We start from the raw sequence: 20,597 nt of genomic DNA, 5'->3' as shown, positions 1-20,597 counted from the left end.
TGAGATCCGTCAAGCAGCATGGTGCAGCCAAAAAAGAAAATAAATAAATAGGGACTTCCCTGATGGCACAGTGGTTAAGAATCTACCTGCCAATGCAGGGGACATGGGTCCGAGCCCTGGTTCGGGAAGATCCCACATGCTGCGGAGCAACTAAGCCCGTGCGCCACAACTACTGAGCCTGCGCTCTAGAGCCCGCAAGCCACAACTACTGAAGCCTGCGTGCCTAGAGCCCATGCTCCACAACAAAGAGAAGCCACTGCAATGATAAGCCTGTGCACTGCAACAAAGACCCAACGCAGCCAAAAATAAATAAGTATATTTAACTTAATAGTTGTACTAGAATAGAAACAGATTTGGGGGGGAAGCTGACAAGTTCAGTTCAGAACATACTATGTTTGTAGTACCTATGAAAAACCCAAGTGGAGCTTTTCAGTGGACAATGGATTAGACTGGAGCTCCAGAGAAAGATCTGGACCAGAGATATGGTGCCAGCAACGTACGGAGGTCATTTGAGCTGGGAAGAGAATAAGATCACCTATGGTGTATAGAATGCAAAGGGTACAGGATCTCAGACAGACTTCTGGAGTTTAAGAAGCAAGCAAAGTCCTACCTTATGCAACAGAGAAGGAACTGCTGAAAAGGTCAACTGTGTTGGCTGTTGCTGAGATGTCAAGCAACATAAGGACTGCAGAGTGTCCCTGCAAAGTTAGGGGTGACCCTATGAGGAGTGAGCTTGCAAAGGTGAGGGAGTGAGGGGAAAGGAAATGGAGACCCCCATTTAGGCAACTTTCTCAAGAAGTTTGACTGTAAGAAGGAAGACAGAGATAGGGTGGAGAGTACAGTAAAAGGAAGTTCGTCTAAAGATGGGAGAGACTTGGATATGTTTAAAAGCTAACGGAAAGGAGCCAATAAAGAGGAAAAGGATAAAGTGCAGGAGAGATGGCAGAGAAGGCAGAAGAGGATGAGATTTGAGCACTTAACAACCACCAGATGAATGGATAAATGAATAAAGTTGGTCACTATTTTGGAAGTGGAAAGGGAGAGTTGAGAGGTAAGGTTCTCCACAAGTTGAAAACAGAGCAAACTAAGGAAGACATCACTGAGACAGAATCCCAATACCAGCAGCCCGGGCCTCAAGGCCTCAAATCATGTGTCGTGAGGAGAGCTGGCTCTCTGATGTCACCAAGGGGGTGGGGCACTCCCTACCCAACATCTCCAAAGCCAGACAGAAATCCTCACATCTCGCAGTGGAGAGACTGAGAGAAGGGGAAAAGAGGCGTGGTCAGGTAAGGAGGAAGCACAGGCGTGGGGTTTAAAGCTCTGGCAACCGACAGCGGAGGTCAGTTCCCACCTTCCACCAGGGAGAAGCTAACATTAGTCCCCCATTCACCCCCATAAGCTGTCAAAGCATCCTGTACTACTTGTCCATAGTCTCTGATTCAATTGTAATTAATAAATTTATTATGTCATCAGTTAAGATCTGTCTTTAAGCTTCAAGAAGGCAAGGGCTATGTCTATCTCCTTCCCTTCTCTTATCTCCAGTAGCTGACACTGTTCTTTTCACGCAGGAGGTGCTCAGCCAATCCTTGTTAAGAGCATGAATGAATGAACCCACACACTAAAGTATGGTCCCACCCAAGAGGCTTATGTACAGAGGATCATATCAAGGCTGCTCAGCTCCCCAAAACACAACCTAAATTGAGAGGATGGTATTTTCACCTCTTCCTCAAACTCGGAACCCCTCTGTGTTTCTCGCAGCCACTTTCTCTTTCTCTCCAACTTGGTCTTAGTATTTCTCTGGCACTCTTTCTCTGTCTTTGTGTTTTTCTGAATCTGCACAGGAAGCACGCAGTTTTAGGTCTGAGGTGATTGGCAATAGAAACATTGGTGCTTGTGTAAATTTAATAAAGAGTCACACATTTTTGTATCTTTGTCATTCATTAACTCCTGTCTCTTTGCCTGTGTTCTGTCTCAGACCTGATTCTTTCTCCTCATCTCCTTGTGTCCAGCTCAAGAGTCCCACCACCACCCAGGACCAGCTCCTCTTGTCCCTGGATCTTCTGATTGGCCCCAGAAGGTACTTGGAGGAAAATCACCCAGCTAGACCCCCTCCTCTGATTTCCTGCCTTGCTGGTCTCGAAGCCCTGCTGACCACATCCTCTCTCACCTTACTTACATACTTCCTCATTAGTCACATCAGCCAGGACTTCTCAGCCCCCAAAACCTCTTACTGACCCCCACTCAGGCCCTCTGCCTTACCCTCTCCTCTTACCCCAGGCTTTCTATTCTTCCCCTCTACCCCACACTGCTCTTAGAACCATGTCTCTCTGCCTGCAAGCAGCCACTCCTATCCTTTTCTGGATCTCCCTCACCCCTTTTTCCCATAGGTGACAGTACCGGTGACAATGCTATCGAGTGGGTGGTGGCCAAGTACCCGGGGAAACCTAGGGCTGGGGACCCGGAGCGCTTCTCAGGGATCCCAGCTCTGTGCCCTGTATGCCTTCACTTACACTGGGGCAGATGGCCGGCAGGTGTCTCTGGCTGAAGGGGACAGGTTCCTATTGCTTCAAAAGACCAACTCAGACTGGTGGTTGGTAAGGCGCCTGGGAACACCCTCCACCTCTCGCCCCATCTTCATCCCAGCTGCCTACATGACAGAGGACTTCAGCCCTTCCCAGAGCCCAACAACAATCACCCCCCGCCAATCCCTCTGGACTCCTGGTGAGTAAGTCCTCCCCCGTCACCTTCCTACCTCCCTGGCTTCTGGGAATTATTGGAAAGATCCCCTTCCCCGAAGCTTTTGCTAATCCTCTACTCCTACCCCTCATCCCCACCATGGTGTCCCTATCGCCTCTCCTTCCTAGTCTCAAGCCTTCTACATCTCATGTAATTTTCTACCTGCTCTTGTCTTCCCTGTGAGCCCCCAGGATCAGGGACCCAGCCAAGACCCATGGGGGGACCCTGCCCCCAACTCTTCCCATTTTTCTGTTTCCAGGGCCAAAGTTACTTCCTGGCTCCCTGGAGGAGATGCACCTGTGTCAGGAAACCCCAGGCAGAGCCCAGGCTACATCTGAGCAGCCTCCTCCTCTTCCCCCTAAAATGTGTAGAAGTATCAGTGTTAGCAACTTGAGGCCAAGCCTCCTGAAGCCCTTCCAGGAAGGACCAAGTAGAAGATCCCTTTCCCAGGAAGACTTGCTGACAGAAGCCGATGCGAACGTGGTGAGTCATAGTGCTTCTTCTGAGCAGTCAGTTACTGCTGGGCTTAGTTGTAGGCACATTAGCAAACAGGACAGACAGAATCTCTGCCCTCAAGGGATTCCCATGGGGATGATGAACACATAAATAAGATAGCCCTTGGTACTAATAAGCACTACCATGAAGCTAAATGTGGTGGAGGATGAATGCAGTGGTCTAGGAATGCATCTCTGAGGAAATGACATTTAGTTGAATCTGAATAAGGAGAGACAGCCCTGAAACAAATGAGGAGATGAGAAGGAATTCTAGCTGAGGGACAGCAAGTAGCAAAGATCCTGAGGGTACATGGAACCTGCAAAATGACAGAGGGACTGAAAGGCCAGCTTAGCTTTGCTTTTGTCTCTCAGCCTCTTGACTCCTGGCCCAGGGCAGGGTTTTTTGCTGTGTCCTGTCTTGCTAGCTCAGGTCACCAGCAAGTTTCCTCTAGAGATGGAACTCCCTTGATCTTCCTGAAGATTCAGCCCCTCCCCTCTCTCTTACTTACTAGTGGGTGAAAAATGGCCCCTCCTCTCTCACACTCCGCTAGCAGGGGCCTCTGACCCCTCTCTGTCTCCTTTTACTCTGGAGGATGTGAGGGTGGGACGCTCCTCTCGACCCCTCCCTCCATACACACGGAAAGCCTGTTCCCCTTTCCTGAGGTCCTCTGGTGGGGGTGGGGTGGGGGAGGAGGGAAGTTGGCAACAGGAAGTGAGGAGAAAAGCAAAGACTGTGAGGGAGGGAGTCAAAAAAAAAAAAAAAAAAACCAGAAAAAAAACAGCTGCAGGAGACTAGGGTTTCTTCCTCAGTACCTGGGTCACCCCAGCCAGGAGGTGGTGGTGAGAAAATGGTGGGGGAGAGAGGAGGAGATGGTTAGGAGAGAGAAGATCGGGGAGGGGAACAGGTAGAATAACTACCTATTTCTTCCCCCTTTCCTTGCAGGCAAGACCCCAGACCTTCATGTCAGAGCCCCCTGTGTACTGCAACCTGGTGGACCTTCGCCGCTGTCCCCGGTCCCCACCCACAAGCCCTGCATGTCCCCCGCTGCAGAGGCTGGACGCCTGGGAGCAGCACTTGGACCCCAACTTTGGACGCTGCTTCTACATAAATTCGCTGACTGGCTGCAAATCCTGGAAGCCTCCACGCCACACTCGTACCCGAGAGATGGTGAGACCTTCCCTCCTGCTTGTCCCTTGTCCCTTCAATCTCCTTCTTTCCCCTACTGATCCCCAAAGTAGTGTGTTTTCTCACTGGGACTCTCAGAAGATCAGACAAATCAAAAAATTGTTAAGAAGGGTGTCGAGAGCCTATTGAGGTGGCATCTGGATGGAGTTTTGCCTTTCCCTCTCCCCAGAACCCTGGCTCCATGGAGGGGCCACAGACCATGAATAAGGACAACGGTGTCCTGCAACCTCAGGCAAAGGACTCAGAATCTGGCACAGGGACGCCAGGACTTTTCGACTCCCAGGTGAGATCCCCCCCCCCCCTGGTCACATGCAGGAAAAGCCATCGTTTTAGACTTTCTCTTTTATGCAAGACATTCTTCTTCAGTACCCCACCACACCCCCTGACTCACACCCCCACATCCGCACCCCTCTTCCCCCTACAGCCAGGGACTCCGAAGTTAAAGTTTCCTCCACCTGTTTCTCCAATCCCCTCCCCCAGGGTTCACCCTCCCTCTGCAGACTCGCCTCCCAGCTCGACCCCTCAGACCAGCCTTCAGCTCTGCAGTCCCCTCGGCCGCTGCCGCAGGTCCTGGACGACCCCCATGTAAGTCTCCCTTTTCCTTGTGAACGCAAAGATCCTCCCTGCCCAGCCCCCAGTTCTTGCTCCTTCAGAAAGGTCTTCCTCTTTCTGAGCGTTCTCTGGGTATCCTCTCTTACCGAGCACCGCCCGCTCAACTGTAAAGGACCTCACTCCTGGGAGATCCCCTGGGGAAAACCATGGTGACTGTGGGGGGCTCTGGGTGGCTTATTGATACCTTTCCTTCCTCTTGCCAGGAGGTGGAAAGGTCGGGCATGCTCAACATGACGAAGATCGCCCAGGGCGGCCGCAAGCTCCGGTGAGAACTGGGAACACAGCAGGGGCGGGGACTGTCGGATTCCGCGGGTAGCGCCAAGTGTTGGGCCCTCGCGGATGCGAATGTAAATGACCTCTGCACTATTATCACTGACCCCGCCGCCCCTGCAGGAAGAACTGGGGCCCATCTTGGGTAGTACTAGCGGGTAACAGCCTGGTGTTCTACCGAGAGCCACCGCCGACCGCCCCCTGCACCATCTGGGTGAGTGTGAGGGAGGGGAGCAGCGGGGGGCACGAGGGGTTCCGGCACAACTTCTACAGGCCTCAGGCCTACGCGGGGGGGGGGGGGGGGGGGGGGGGGCGGGGGGGGGGGGGGGGGGCCCACCCTGCCCCGGGCGGCGCCGGGGGGGGGGGGGGGGGGGGGGGAAGGGGGAGGGCACGTCGAGAGGAAGGAGCGCAGCCTCCCGTGTCCTCGCAGTCCACCGGGTGAGAGGGAGGCCGTGAGGGGAACAGCGCCGTGGCCTCAGTTTCTCCCCGGATCACCAGGGACCAGCGGGTAGCCGACCCGAAAGCAGCGTCGACCTGCGCGGGGCCGCCTTGGCCCATGGCCGCCAGCTGTCCAGCCGCCGCAACGTCCTACACGTGAGCGCTCTCCCGCTCATCCCCGAAGCCCCGCCCGGCCCGAGGGTGCGCCCCCAGTTTCCGTCACGGGTCTCCCGCTGGGCCTCCCTGCTCTTTATGCTCCTTCCCGCTGACTCAAGCCCTTTCCCCGCGGGCCGCTCAGATCCGCACGGTCCCTGGCCACGAGTTCCTGCTGCAGTCAGACCAGGAGGCCGAGCTACGCGCCTGGCACTGCGCACTGCGGGCAGTCATCGAGCGCCTGGTGAGATGGGTGGGAGGTGGCGGGACAGTGACCCGGGAGAGGCTCGGACGGGCAGAAGGAGTGGAGAAGGAACTGTAGGATGTGGGGTGGTGAGGGACAAGGTGGCAGGTAGAGCCCTGGGGTGGGCCTGGGATGTGTGGGACCCCAGCAGCCGGCAAGGGGGGTGCAGATTTCTCTCCTAGCTCTCTTCCAACCTCTGATTCAACCCATCTTGCTGTGTGGATATAGGATCGAGAGAACCCCCTGGAGCTGCGTCTGTCCGGTTCGGGACCTGCGGAGCTGGGGGAACTGAGCGCGGGGGAGGACGAAGAAGTAGAGTCCGAGCCGGTGTCCAAGCCACTGCTGCGGATCAGCAGTCGTCGGAGCTCCAGTTAAGGGGCAGGCCTGGTGGGCGGGGTCTGGGGGCTTTCCCCCCGCTCCTTGGAGCCACAGTCGCGGCTGCTCTCATGCTCAGATTCCACTTGCTTCCGCAGCTCGGTGTCCGGAAGGAGCTGAGCAGAACCGGGTACGAAACAAACTAAAGCGGCTTATCGCAAAGAGACCGCCCTTGCAAACCCTGCAGGAGCGGGGTCTGCTCCGAGGTGAGATGGGCTGGGCCACCAAACGCCCTTCTTCGTGCCTGCTTTAGTGTTTTTGTAAGCACTTTTATTTACATTCCGGATCTCGGCATCAGCCCATTTCATGGATGAGAAAACTTCAGCGAGGCTCAGAATAGAGCTTCCCAGAACTAGATCAGCAGACTTCTGAGACCACTGCTTCCCCCCCGCAGCTGATTGTTGGGGGGAGGGGGTACACTTCCTTGCCCAGACCTGGAACAGGCAGGCAGGAGAGCCAGCCCAACTCTGGGGTGAAGACCCGTGCTAGAAAGAGCCTTCATGGGTGACGCTGTCACTGGCTTCCCACCTCACTCTGTGCCTCCCCAGACCAGGTGTTCGGCTGCCAGTTGGAATCACTGTGCCAGCGGGAAGGGGACACTGTGCCCAGCTTTGTGCGGCTCTGCGTTGCTGCTGTGGATAAGAGAGGTCACTTTCCCAGAGACCCCAGAATCTCCCCTTCTAACAGGCCAAGGCCCAGAACTCCCCACCTCCCCCATCCTAGTCTTCCTTCTGCCCTTTTTTCACTCTACCCTCAGATTCCTCACCAGCGCACACTTTAGAGCACGAATCCTTACCTGCTCCCGGCCATATCTCCTAGGTCTAAATGTGGACGGCATTTACCGGGTGAGCGGGAACTTGGCAGTGGTCCAGAAACTTCGCTTCTTGGTGGACAGAGGTGAGGTGGCTCTGGGCAGGTGTGGTACTAAGAACTTCATGTATCAGAATCACAGGTGGTTCTGAGTGAGGGAGCTGGCAGAAAAGGGACGTCTTCTGTCTTGAGCTACATGTCTCAGTGCTTGATCTCTTCTTATACATGTTGCAGAGCGGGCGATCACCTCCGATGGGAGATACGTGTTCCCAGAACAGCCAGGACAAGGTACTTACATGGAGGGCCCCTCAGACCCTTGAAAGTCACCCACATCATCCCTGCTCCCCGTGGATTCCCCCGTGTCCTGCTTCTGGGGGGTTGTCCCCATCCTGATTTCTGCCGTCTTGCCCCACTGTGGACCCCTTAGGCATTCCTGTGGTCTGCCTTAACTGAATCTTTTCCCAAACTCCTGATCTCTCAGTTTCTGGGTCCCTCTGGCCATTTCTGAGCCCCTCTGTACCTCCTTCTCCTTCCAGAAGGCCGATTAGATTTGGACAGTGCTGAGTGGGATGACATTCATGTGATCACTGGAGCCCTGAAGCTTTTTCTCAGGGAGCTACCCCAGCCTCTGGTGCCCCCACTGCTGCTGCCCCATTTTCGTGCTGCCCTTGGTAAAGGATGGGAGCTTTGGGCAATACCCTTGATATGGGGTGGAGGGGAAGTGGGGGGAGCATGAGTGATAAAGAATAGAGTAGAGGTTCCCTTATACTCTTCTGTCCCATCCTGAGCACAGAGATGGAAAATAACTTTCAACTAATGTGCCAACTCCAGTTGTTGTTTTGGTGAGTGTTTAGAGGGCTGAGTTTAAAAGAATTCTAAGGTTGCAGTTGGGCTCAGCAAAAAAGAAAGCTGTGATAGATTAACGATGTCTTCACCGAGCATGGGAAAGAGTAGTGAGTTTACCCACCCTGCCCTAGCTCCTTCCCTAACCTCACTCCCATGCCCTTCCCATCACTCTCTCTCTAGCACTCTCTGAATCAGAACAGCGCCTCTCTCAAATACAAGAATTAATAAGCTCAATGCCGAAGCCCAACCATGACACTCTACAGTACCTCCTGGAGCATTTATGCAGGTCAGGAAGACTGAACATCTTTGTTCATGTTGGGAGAGGGTGGGATGGGGCCTGCAGCTGGGACTCTGTGTTCAGATGGGGTGAAGGTAGGGAAACACCTAAGTTTAGTGGGTGATGGAGGAAATAAGCAACCTCTGTGCAGAGCACATATCACCAGAGTCAAAGCCTTTTTGCTCAGTCAGCATCAAATGGGGAACAGGGGACCAAGACAAGCCCAGGGATGCTGCAAGAGAAATAAGGAAAATCTCACCCTCTCCCTTCCCTCTGCTTCTTCGTCTTTCACTGGGACAGTAGGGATGACTTATTTGGTGGAGTTGGGCCTGGGCAGTGACCTCTGAGAGAGCACAGCCATTTGAATTAAAGCCTCCCAAATTGTGAGCAGAGAGGATTCTAGGGGCAGTCTCTGAAGTTGGGAAGAGGTGGGTGTATCCTAGGTTGTATCTTCAAGTTGTATCCTGAAGGCTTCTCCATTGATTTCATCTCCGTCCCCCTGGAGGCTCTCTCCTTGATTGATTTTCTTCAGCCACCGCATGGAGGGATCCCAATGTGAACTCTTCCTCAAACCTCTGAAGGGTTAGATTTATTTGCAGTGGCAAGGCTGCTGCCCTATGGCCCTGTCTCTTGGCCTTTGCCCACAGGGTGATAGCACACTCAGACAAGAACCGCATGACCTCCCACAACTTGGGAATTGTGTTTGGACCAACCCTATTTCGACCGGAGCAGGAGACATCTGACCCAGCAGCCCATGCCCTCTACCCTGGGCAGCTCGTCCAGCTGATGCTCACCGACTACACCAGCCTCTTCCGCTGACTGGGGCAAGGTAGAAGAGAAAATGTGTTTCCGGTGATTTCTGTTGGATAGCCTTTGGTGGGGGTTGTTCTGCTTTGAGGATATCCCTTTAAATCCTGTGTCTACCAGATGACTGTCTCCATCTTTGTGAGTCTGACCTGAGGGGTTGGGAAAGGGTGAGGAAGCTTCTCTAAAGAGGGAAGTGGATGGATTAACCCCTGCTTCTCTAGTTCCCTGTCATCACCCCTCCCCCAAGATAACATATAAAGCAGGGCTCTTTCTGATGCAGTTCCTTTATTATCAGGAAACAGTGTCATTATCAAATTCCTCCCCAAATATAGTTAGACTGTGTGCAGCCCCAGCCCATACCTCCCATCCCTGGGGTATTCCAGGGGGCTATGGCTCCTCCTCCTGACTTCTTTGTGGGGATGGAAACCCCTTAGGAAATGTGGATCTGTGATTCCCCACTCCTTAAGCACTAGAGTTGAGGAACTGTGTCTCCCCAGGCAGAGATCCCAGTAAGACACTCATGTTGCCCACAGCCATGTTGGGGGTCCCAGAAGGAGGTGGGGTATGTTCAGAGCTGTCCCTCTGATCATGGGAGGGGGGAGGACTCAGCCCCTGGGGCTCATCCAGAATAGCCACAAAGTCCAGCTGAGTGTTGTCGAGATCAAGAGAGTCCAGAGGGTTACACACCTGCCCCTCAGGAGGAGGGTACAAGGCTGGGCCCCCTCCCAGCCTGCCCACCTCAGGATGGCCACAGCTGGGGTTGGTGCCCCCTGCCTTGAGGGGCCCATAGCAAGTGGGTAGTGGGGGCAGAAGTCGGGGTGGTGCTGCTGCCCTATGGGAAGCCTTGTTTGCCCCTACTGCAAAATTTTCATGGCATGGTGAAGGGGTAGGATAGGAGCCTGACTTGTGATTGGGCAAGTTAGGTACAAAGCCAGGTCCATATGTGGCCACTTGTGCCTTGGCAGGGCTCAGGCTAACCTGGGAACCCCCCAGAAACTTGGGACTCTGGTAGAGAGGGTCCTGGACTGGGGGATCTCCCCTGCCCCCTCCCTCCCACAGCAGCTCCTGTTGAGACTGAACATAATTACACACAAGCTGCGCCTTGAGCTGTCCTGTAGAATGAGTAGGGGACTCAAAATCCAGGCTGGGCCTGGGTTCTGAAGGAAGATAATCAGGAGGTGGCTGGGTATAGGTGCCTGACTGGGGATACTGGGGAGGGGGAGGCTGGGGGTAGTGGCAGAATAGAGGCTGTGAGCGTGGAGGCCCCTCACTGGGGTGGGCATTGAGGCAGGGTGCCAGTCCTGTGGAGTCAGAACCCACTGGACACCCCTGTTCCGGCTTCACCTGCACTTGTCCATAATGTTCAAGACGAGGACACTGGCCGTAGGCCCCAGCAGGAGGCTTGGGGCCTGGGTACAGCCCAGAGTGGGAAGGGAACTCGCCCCATGTTTCTGGGGTGGGTTCAGGATAGGAGACCTGCTGGGGACAGGGGTTGGGGCCGTAGTTGGTAGGCGGACCAGGCCCAAGAGGCAGGGAGCCTGGACCTCTAGCTCCATAAGGCTCAGCTGCTGCCCCCTCAGGTCCCCCATATCCCAGAGTATCAGCAGGCGGGAAGTCCATATAAGGGTTCAGACCACTGCCCATCATGGAGGTCCCAACCTCTGGCTCCTCCCGTAGCCCTCTGGTATCCATGGCGACATTCTCAGTGATGCTGGGGGGCTGTGGGGAGTAGACAGAGGTTGGGAGTTGGGGATCAAAGTTCCGTCCTCCTCCTGCCACTGTGGGGGGTGTGTGGACACAACCCAAGCTCTTGAACCGCTGGACTCTGGCTGGGGCAGGGCGGTCTGCAGACCGGGCTGGGTCACTGGCCCTCCGGGTGACCCCTGCATTGGGGCTGTATCCTGGATACTCGGCTCGGCTTCTCCAGGGAGGTGCAGGAAGACCCCCCATCCGATCCAGGCTGGGTGCTGCAGTGGGTGGGGTACCACCTCCCCTGGCTGAAGCATATCTTGCCCGGAGCAGATAGTGCTGGGCAGGCGTGAGGCCAGGCAGAGAGGATGCCCCGTTCTCTGGTGGGGAACCAGGGGGGAAAGGGGAAGCCAGGGAGGAGCGGCGGCTGACAGTATAGGCTGAGCTGACACTGCTGGAGCTGCTGCTGCGGCGGTCAAGAGATACTGGGGGGCCCAGACGGCGAGACCCAGGAGTGCCTGCAAGTGATAGAAAAGGCAGGGGGGCCAGGGAGCCCTCTGAGTCTCACCCTGCCTCCCCCAAGGGATAGCCTTGTCCTGGAATCCCAAGGAAGGCTCCTTAACTCTAACCACTCAGTTTTGTCTCCTCCTTCACCCATGCCCTTTCTGCTTCTGGGTCACCAGGGATTCAGGGTCGCTGTGAACAGTCCTACAGGTTGTACACTGCACAATCATAGGGGACCGCATTTGCATCGTAGACTTTGTATGTCACAACAATTTTCTGATAGATGGAAGGAAAGCGTCTTGAGGAAGGAGGACGTTTTTCTAATTGTACAAAGGAGCTGTATAGCAGCCCTGAAGGGTGAAGTCCTCCTTCCAACCCCAGGGAAGGTCCAGGTCCCAGCCTAGCAACCACCCCCAACACCCATCTCTCACCGGTGTGGGTCAAGCTGGGCAGTTTGAGGCCCCGGGGCCCTGTTGGTCGGAATTGGTGTAGCTGGTCCAGCCTAAGGTTCTCAAGGCGGCGAAGAGTAGACAGACCAGTGCCAGCAATGCAAGGCCCCTCGTCCAAGCTAGACAGGTCCTCAGTGCTGCCCCCTGCATTTCCAGTCATTTCCACACCACTGTCTGTATTGGCTGCGCTGCCTGCTGGGGAGCGGTCACTGCTGCAGGACGACTGGGCCCCAGGGCTTGGCTGTGGCTTCTGTGGGGAAGATGAGGGCTAAGGGGGGCACCCATCCCCCTTCCCCACAGTTCCCTGAACTTGGTGAGTGGCTAAAGCCTGTGTCCCAGTGACTGCCTGAGGGTATAGAGAGGGCTGAGCAAGTGAAAGACAAGGGCAAAAGGTGATGAGAAGAGCCTAGACTACCTTGACTCAAATTTGGGCTCTATGACCTTGAACAATTTCTCTATGCCTGAGTTTCCTTATCTGAAAATGGGGAGAGTAAGTTCCTTTCTCATGAAGTTGTTGTGAGGAGTACGTGAAATTATACAGGCACAAGGCCTAAAATAATATACTAATTCCTATATATGAGTTTGTTGAACCCATGAAATAATTAATTACACTAAAATCCCTAGATTTGAGGTAGCCCAAGGAGCAAAACTTGGATAAGAGACTGGGGGACCGGCCACAGAAGAGAGGTTTGCACAGGAGGCAATGGACCAGTTGGGAGGGGACTAGAAAGATGTCGGCAGGGCAGGCGGGGGTATGGAGGCAGGGGGTTGCCTCACCATGGCACCCTCCGGCACAGCCAGTCTGCTCTCCTCCCTGATGGGGCCTCCGTCCCGCTCCCTCTTGGGCTCCACTGTGGAAAGAGCTGGTGCCCGGGGCAGGGGGCCATCTCCTCGGTGCCGCTTGGTCACGTGGGCGTCAGGACCATGCACTGTCTTGACATGTTTCCGGAGTGAGCTGGGATCTGTGTAACGTTTGGTGCAGCCAGGGAGCTTACACACATAGGGCTTCTGTTGAATGGAGAGTGAAGACAGCAGGCAAAAGGATCAAAGCGGGAGAATTCAGAAGAAATGGGAAAAAGTGGTGGTAAGTGAGGACGAGGGGGGTCAGGGAGAATGCATAGCACCCAAGGAAATAAGGAGAGTAGGGCCCTTGGAGTAAAGGATGAAAGGATCAAGGGGAAGATTAGGAAAACTGACAGCCCAGGCCTGGGAAAGATGAGGGGGTGAACCCAGGTCCGTGAGGCCTCATAAATTCAGGGGTTGAAGGGACCAGGGGGTCTCTTCTAGTTAGAATGTGTCTGTTTTAGTTTAGCCCTTTGGCTGGTTAGAGGAGGGGTGGTAAGTGGAAAATCTTGGTTTCAGAAAGACCTTCTTCAGGTGAATTATATGGGTCGGGGGTAGGGGGAACTCACCTCTGTGGAGTGGGTGCTGGGCTAAGGGATTTCTTATGGGGGAACCTCCCCAGTAGGTGGCTTCTTTAAGTGGGGAGGGTCTCTTGAGTGGGGCATTCACCTCATTGGAGTGGGTCCGATTCTGGTGCTTGGCTCGGTCACTGGCATTGCTGAAGGCTTTACTGCAGCCCTCGTGTTCACACATGTATGGCTTCTCACCCGTGTGTGACCGCAGATGTGTCTTCAGATTTTCCAGGCGTGAGTATGACTTCCGGCATCCCTCAAACTAGGGGACATGGGGGTCAAAGGATCGCTCTCAGACAGAAGGACATGGAGATTAGCGGAACCCTGAATCTCAAAAGGGACATACATCAGAGAATATAACTCAGGATGGGAGAGCACTGGGGCTTCAGAATTCCCAAAATTCAGGGACAAGGGCAGGCAAGAGCTGGGGGAACAGAAGTAGCTGGAGGAACTCGGCCTGCAGGGACATGGAGCTGAGGCAGTGAGCAGCCCCTGCTCAAACCAGGGCACGTCTCTTGCATGGGGAGCCCAGACTGTCTTAGGAGGGGTCATCCGGGGCGTGTGTGTCCTCAGTGCAGGGCTTCCCCATTAGGCAGAGTTCCAGACCCGGTGCCTAGGGCCCACTGTACTTCTAGGGGCCCACAAAAATGTTTTAATTTCTTTTAAAAACAAGGGGAAAAATTAGCTTTTAGGTCCAAGAAAGTGTTCTAATATATAATATCAATATGTTCATGTTCATACCAACCTAGTCATAAAATACAATTTTTGAATATTTGTTTATGGAGGAAGGGACCTATGAAGGCAGAAGTCAGACTGGGCCCTGCCTTGGTGGGGAGCCCCGATTTAGAAAGGAACCCTGAGCTTGGGGAGGGGGTGCCTCACCGTGCACTTATGTGGCTTCTCGCCTGTGTGTCTGCGCATGTGCACCACCAGCATGTACTGGGCTTTGAAGGGCCTCAGCTCCCTGGAGCAGCCCCCCCAATGGCACACAAACTCCTTCCGCTCTCCGTGGATGTGCTCGCTGTTGATGTGCTGAGGGAGAAGATGCAGAGGTTCTCTGCGGTTCCCTATGCCCCTGAGATCCACAACAGACCTTCCCTGGACCTCCCCACCCCACCGTATCCCTCCATGGCTTCCCATCATGGGGGAAGAAGAGGCAGGAAGAACATCATAGCCCACAGCTCCGTTTTTCCAAGTTTCTAAAACAAAGCTACACCTCCTGAATTTCTGCCTACCCACTGGGCACCCAACCTCTGACCTCCTGCCCTTAGCCTGATTCCACCATGTCCCACCCAAAACGTCCTACAGGCTCCAGCCAGCACTCCTGTTACCCCCTGTGGCTCACATGCACCAGCTGCTCCTGGGAGTCGAATTCCTGACTGCAGCCATCCCAGCGGCAGTCAGTCTCATACACAGAATCGTGCTCAGGCTTCTCCTCTCTCTCCAGGTCTTCCCGCCCGTCCAGCATCCCCAGCAGGGGATCCTAGGGTAGGAGAGAAAATCCTAGTGTCACCTGGGTGACAGCTTTTGTCTCGCTTAGGTTGCAGAGGTAAAGCTCCCCGCTCCCCCTTACCTGTGTGCCCGTGGAATTGGGGCTGCACATATCACCTTCCAAGGGCTCCTCTGGGCGCTTGCTAAGCAGCGCATCCAGCTCAGACTTCAGCTTCCCCAAGGGCAGAGGTGAGGATGGTGAAGGGAGAAGTGAGCAGGAAGAAGGGAGAGCCCAGCCAGATCTTCCTGCCCTGAGTGCCCCCACCCAAGCAGCTGGAACCCCTGGGTTTGGAAGAGACTTCCTCCTTAGACTGCACTGGTGAGTGGGATGGGTGAAAGGTGGGATCTCATTTGGAAGAGACTGATTCAACCCCAAGGAGCGAATCCCGGCACCCATACCCCTTAATTTTTCTGGCACTGAAAACTTTTACATCCTCTGTTCTTCATTCACCTTTCCTCTAAAAAGTCTACCACCCACCCACCAGGAACTGAGGGAAATCAGGTGACAATATGAGGACTCTCACCTGGCAAGTTGAGAGGGGTCCCCGGGACTGAGGATGTGGCATCATCCCACCCTGGGTGGGCTCATGGGGACCACAGGGCTGGACCCCGAAGGAAGGCGAGGTCCCTTTTTGGTGATTCATCTGGGGTGAGAATCCCAGAGATGGGCTGAGGAGGAGGAGGAGAGGCAGTTACTTAGGACTATCATCTCAGAAAGCCTCAGGAGTGCTTGAGCTCTTTGGAGGGTTTCTGGAAGACGGTATGGGAAGTGGTTGAGGCAGTCCCAGGGAAGTACTGAGCAGGGCTTCCACGCCTTTGAAGTGATAAGGATTCAAATAGGGTCAGGTGGTTTGGAGGGCTCGAGGCTTTTAATGGGATTTGGTAGGGCCTTTAGGGGCCTCTTAGCCCGAGGCTGTCTGCACCTCATGGTGCCGATGGAGAGGTGACCATAGGAGCCCCCTGGAGATGCACAGCGTGAGTTGATGAAGGCCACGAGGGAGCTGGGTGAGGTGCGGATAACTGTCTGCAGGTCCAGGCTGGCGTCTGACAGAGGTGAGATGGAGAGAGCCCGCTTCTTGGTCAATTTGACTGCACTCCGGGGAGGAGGAAACAGTGGGGCTGGGGCAGGAAACAGGGGAGATAGATACGGTAAAGGAGCATGTCCCCCATGCATGCAGCCCATGGGTCCTGACTCTCAGCCAAAAGAAATGACACCAGACTCTGCCCTGTTGACCCCATCTGTGACCTCTTGATCATGCTCTGATTCCTTGATCCCATCTCCAAGCATTTCCTCTTCCAAAGTAGATGCCCTGCCCTCCAACTTTCTCCCTCAGGACAAGTCCCAAAGAGGCAGAAAGGAAAGAGATGTTGCCCGAAGCCTCACCCTCCGTGCAGCTGCTGGTCTCTCTGGCTGGCCCGTAACTGTGGGGGCCGGACATGAGGGTGGCCTGGTGGCAGAAGGGCAGACCAGGCAGTCCTAGAAAAGAGATACAGCTGGAATGGGGGTTGGGAACGGAGGACACATAAGGTCTCACCTTGAAACCCCAGGTAAGGCCCGATCCCATATTCCAAGCACCAATGACATGGGGCCTCAGATCTTTTTGTATATGGGAAACTGGCATGGGGCTGGCGATAGACGAGGGATCCCTGGGACTGGGTGAGAGATCTGCCAGTCATCAAGGTCCGGGGATTGGTGTACGCACTGACCTTCTGTCCCCATGCTGGGGGCCCCCTGACTGGGGAGGGGCCGGAGACAGCAGGGCTCGCCATAGCTACTGACTGGCGGTGGGGTCATCGAGTTGAACATGGTGTCTCAGAGGAGAGTGTGGGGACACTGCAGGAGGGGAAGGGAGATCTGCAAGTTATAAAGGCAGGAGAGAAACATGGAAGGTCAGATAACTAAGTCAGGTGCAGAACCCTGGGCAGAGCACCTCCAAGACATCTGCCATGGGAAATCAAGTTGAAGTGAGCTTCACTCAGCCAGGGGAGGGTAAGAAGAGAAGTCCTATAGAGGTAGAGGCAGTCTTGGGGATCTTTGTGGGAACCGGGTGGGAGCTTTGCCTGGGTGGTGTGTGTGTGTGTGTGTGTGTGTGTGTGTGTGTGTGTTTTATACCATGGGCCCTCTGTTTCATCTTGTTCTGACCATGGGCCAGCTTTGAGGGGGTGGGATGGGGGAACTCAGGAGGAGTGACTGACCTCAGGCACTGGGCTGGCTGCTCAGCCTGAGCCCCTCTCCCTTTCTTCATTTGTTGCTCGCTGCCTAGGGACAGCCCGTCTACAACCTCTCCAGTGTCCAGCAGAGGGAGCCCTCGCCACAGCCCAGAGAGGCTGACGGGGCCAGGAGGGAGCCCAGAAGATCTGTCCTTTCCTCTCTAAGGCAGAAACTGTGTGGAAGGGGATAAAGTTTCTGAGGAGAGCCTCCAGGGTCTGTTGGGTACAAAGGATGGAAGCTGGTGTTATTCAGGGGTGGTTTGAATCTGGGCGCCCGCCTAACTCTTTTGGTCTGTTTTGCGGGAACAGGAAAGGGGCTGTGAGGGAAAACTTTGGGAGAATACAGACACACACACACACACACACACACACACACACACACACACACAAGTCATCCATTAGAGAGGAGTAGTGAGGGAGAAGAGGGTGCCGCTGTCCGCTTTTCTCCTCAAACTCCAGTTTTTACTCCACCCCGGTTTTTCCGGTCTCCCAGGACTGAGGGTGGGGTGGGGCGGGGTAGGGTGGAGAGCGACAGGGAGCGGGCCGGCCGGCGCGGTGGGTGATCCCAGGATGCTGGGATTTAGGGTGAGGGCGGGGGTAAGATGGGGAGCGGAACCCGGACCCCATGACCCAGCCCGAGCCCCGCAGCCTGGGCTGTACTCTTCCTAACTCCTCCTTTACCAGCGGAGATCCGGATCCTGCAACCAAGACTTCCCAACTCGACCTTGGCACTACTTTGGGGGGGGGCGCAGCGGGGTGGGGGCGCGGTGGGGGGGGCCACTTCTCCCGCCTCTTTCCTCTATGACTCACCCAGGGGAAGGAGGCGGGGGCTAGCAAACGACCCCCCCAAAACTAAAGAGATTCCCCCAAACATGCCTACTCAGTCATCTTCCTGCCCCAGTGCCCAGCCATAGGGGAGGCCGAGATGGAAATTGGGCGACATCCCTCCTCACCCACGCGTGCCACAGCCCACCCACGTCTCCCCTTCACATTAGTGAAAGGAAGATTTCGCCAACTTTTCCAGCTTCAGAAAATTAAGTTTTTCTGGGGTGTGGATGAGAGCGCAGGATGGGGCAGGGAGCTCCAGGGTTCCCTTGCTGGAGCCCTGAATCATCCTCCGTGTCTCCCAATTTTCCAGAGTCCCCCCTCGCACCCCCGCTCCCCAACTCCCAGGAGTCGGCCCCGCCCCCCTTCTCCCGGTCCCGCCTTCCCCGCCCCCGTGCCTCCTCGGCCCACCCAAGTCGCCGCCGCAGGCTCTGGCTGCAGACGGCTCCGCTTCCCCCGCCCGCCCCGGGAGCCCAGTCGAGCGAGCTGCAGCGGAGTGGAGGGAGGGTGGACTGAGAGGCGGGACACATTCTTCCCTCGTCCCCTCAGTGCATCCAGAGAGCTGGCATTGGTGCCCGTGGGAGGGGGCACTGTTGGAGAGTGGGAGTCCCCTTGGTGGGATGAAAAAGAAAAATCCAGAAACTACAGGGAGAGAAAGTGACTAGGGTAAATAAAATAAGGTGTGTCTGGGGAGGGGAGGGGCCAGGACACCTTAGGTTCCCGGGTATCCCAGCTAGCTTCCCAAGGGTTAACCCCTCCAGACCCCCGGGAACCCCCTAGTGACGTCAAGGGCGGGGTCTGTGCTGCCTGGCAGGGGATGCCTGGGAGATAATGGGGGGGTGTCTCTGGACCCCGCCCCCCAAGGAAAACCCACCCTTATTCCGGCCCTTACAACTCCCCCCCGGGAAACTGCGCTGCCTTCTCCCTCTACTGGACCGTAAAGACCTATCCTACGAAGACCGCAGTTCTCCAGCGCCCTAAAACCTTCAGTCCCCAGTGTCTATAGGATCCCCTTTCCCTAATCCTGTCCCCAAAGCTAGCTGCCCAGGACGGATTGTTTCGGGGTCATGGGGCCTGAAAGAGGCTTCAGAGCGGGGAGCAAGGGCAGGCAGGGTGGTCTGAGCCAGAGGAGGGGCCTCGGTCCCCAGCTCCCGTTCGGGAGGGGGGCCAACGGTGATGCACAGGCAGGCAGTGGCCAGTGGTCCCACCCCATCCCAGTAGGGGTCTCCCTGTGGCTGGCCCCAGCTGCCCTGGTGGTCCTGAGGTCAGAGGGTCAAGACAAGGTCTCCTCAGCTCCTCCTTAGCACCCTGCCCACAGCCATTGGGACCCAGGAGTCCAAATTCCTTGGGGAGTCTTCCTAGGGCCTAAACTAGAGACTGACTCCACCAGCCCCCTTCCTACTACAGAAGACAATTCTTTTTCCCCAAAATACATGCACCAGCAAGCACATCTGTCACAAGACAGGTCAGAGCTTTAAGCCCAGCCGCCCCCCAGTGGTTTTGTCACCTCACACACCCTATCTAGGAGACTCTCCATAGCTGTTCCCTCCTTTCAGAAACACTGATGTCTTCCTGCCCTGCGCTCACAATCACACCTGGAGTCCCCTCTCTACCACGCAGACCTCCAGCTAACCGTCCTTCCAACCTCTTCATCCCAACCTCATTAAAGTGAGATGTTCCTAACATGTGGGAGAGGCGGAGACAAACAAAGAGATCCACGGTTGCCTGAGACAGAGACACACAGACTGTCAGAAGAAAAAAAATACAGAGAAAGGGAGATACATTTGAAAAAACTCTCCAAACTTTCTAATATCTTATCCCAGGCTCTCCCACTCTTATTTTGCCTCTATGCCCTAGGTCTCCCGCCTTGGCTGGGCAGTGTCCCTTGCAAGTAGAGCATCCCCTCAGGTCCCTTCCCCCACCGCTCCCAGGTGGTCCCCCTCCTGCCCCCCTTCTCACCTCCGTCTGGGCGCAGGACTCGGGATGCGCGGTCCAGGGCTGGAGTCTGGGCTGGGGGGTGTGCGGTGGGGAGGGGGGGGGCGGACAGGGCTACAGCAGCGCAGCCTCAGGGCCACCCCCACCCCCCAACCTGGCCCCCAGCCCTCCAGCCGGCCCAGCCCGCCGGGCCGCGAGCCGGGACCACCCGCGAGAAGCGCAAACTTTTTTTTCCCTTTTGCAAAAACTTTTTCTCTAGCCGCTGGCGCGCCGCCGCTCTTCCCGCTCGCCCCTCACCTCCTTCCTATTTCCCTCCCTCTTGCCGTTCCGGAGGATGAGGCGGGGTAGCTGGAAGCAAGAGAGGGGGTGCCGGGCTTATTGCACCCCCAGGACCCCCAGGATCCTCCCCCTCCCTTGAGGCACCCTATACTGCCTAACACCCCCCCGCCCCGCGCTGAACATGCTGCTGGTAGTGGGCAGTAAATCCCGGCGTGGATCCCTGGATCGGCTGCCTACGAAGAGACCCTGAATCAGAGCCAGAAAACAAATTGAGAAATATATTGGGGGGCGGAGGGGTGACGAAAAAACTCACCCGAGAAAAATAATATTGGAAGTAGGGTCGTCGACTTTAGTTGGTGCTAACTGAGCATTCCATAACTATCCTGTAGTTTTTCTGCCGGCCTCACCCTTTGGATAGAACATGAAGGGGATGGGACAGATTCGGGGTGGAAACAGGATTGGGATAGAGTTGGGTTGGGAGCCCTGGTCGGAAGATGAGGGGTCCATGGAGCATAAAAGGGAGGAGCAGCGGCTGAGGCTCTGGGTGCAGC

The 20,597-nt window shown here is 55.5% G+C and overlaps 2 protein-coding genes across 5 annotated transcripts; one reads left to right on the top strand and one right to left on the bottom strand.

The window, feature by feature from the left end:
- Window positions 1-1,975: 1,975 nt before the first annotated feature.
- ARHGAP9 (Rho GTPase activating protein 9) lies at window positions 1,976-9,276 on the top strand. 3 transcript variants are annotated; one of them, XM_029204867.1, is made up of 17 exons: window positions 1,976-2,721; window positions 2,996-3,219; window positions 4,174-4,398; window positions 4,586-4,699; window positions 4,897-5,001; window positions 5,232-5,293; window positions 5,422-5,512; window positions 5,797-5,892; window positions 6,035-6,133; window positions 6,362-6,503; window positions 6,607-6,714; window positions 7,057-7,155; window positions 7,328-7,405; window positions 7,553-7,606; window positions 7,855-7,989; window positions 8,345-8,450; window positions 9,089-9,276. In XM_029204867.1, the coding sequence occupies exons 1-17, from the start codon at window positions 2,406-2,408 to the stop codon at window positions 9,258-9,260; spliced, it is 2,226 nt and encodes a 741-aa protein (XP_029060700.1). In that variant the 5' UTR covers window positions 1,976-2,405; the 3' UTR covers window positions 9,261-9,276. The 3 variants fall into 3 exon arrangements, with proteins under 3 accessions (XP_029060700.1, XP_029060701.1, XP_029060702.1); XM_029204868.1 differs by lacking the exons at window positions 1,976-2,721; window positions 2,996-3,219 and adding an exon at window positions 3,942-4,070; XM_029204869.1 differs by lacking the exons at window positions 1,976-2,721; window positions 2,996-3,219; window positions 4,174-4,398 and having other exon boundaries at window positions 4,639-4,699; window positions 4,917-5,001.
- A 239-nt stretch (window positions 9,277-9,515) lies between these two features.
- Window positions 9,516-20,203, bottom strand: GLI1 (GLI family zinc finger 1). 2 transcript variants are annotated; one of them, XM_029204862.1, is made up of 12 exons: window positions 19,792-20,203; window positions 16,504-16,630; window positions 16,181-16,273; window positions 15,720-15,915; window positions 15,321-15,465; window positions 14,879-14,968; window positions 14,651-14,788; window positions 14,188-14,337; window positions 13,403-13,567; window positions 12,668-12,898; window positions 11,873-12,140; window positions 9,516-11,455 (listed from the first exon to the last, which is right to left on the bottom strand). In XM_029204862.1, exons 2-12 carry the CDS (start codon window positions 16,601-16,603, stop codon window positions 9,711-9,713), a joined length of 3,321 nt encoding a protein of 1,106 aa, XP_029060695.1. In that variant the 5' UTR covers window positions 16,604-16,630; window positions 19,792-20,203; the 3' UTR covers window positions 9,516-9,710. The 2 variants fall into 2 exon arrangements, with proteins under 2 accessions (XP_029060695.1, XP_029060697.1); XM_029204864.1 differs by lacking the exon at window positions 16,181-16,273 and having other exon boundaries at window positions 15,720-15,885; window positions 19,792-19,842.
- Between the last annotated feature and the right edge of the window lie 394 nt (window positions 20,204-20,597).

This window comes from Monodon monoceros, unplaced genomic scaffold, assembly GCF_005190385.1.
Source record: "Monodon monoceros isolate NGI ecotype Baffin Bay Population unplaced genomic scaffold, NGI_Narwhal_1 Super_Scaffold_6, whole genome shotgun sequence".
Lineage (NCBI taxonomy): Eukaryota > Metazoa > Chordata > Mammalia > Artiodactyla > Monodontidae > Monodon > Monodon monoceros.
This window is presented reverse-complemented; position numbering and strand designations above follow the sequence as displayed.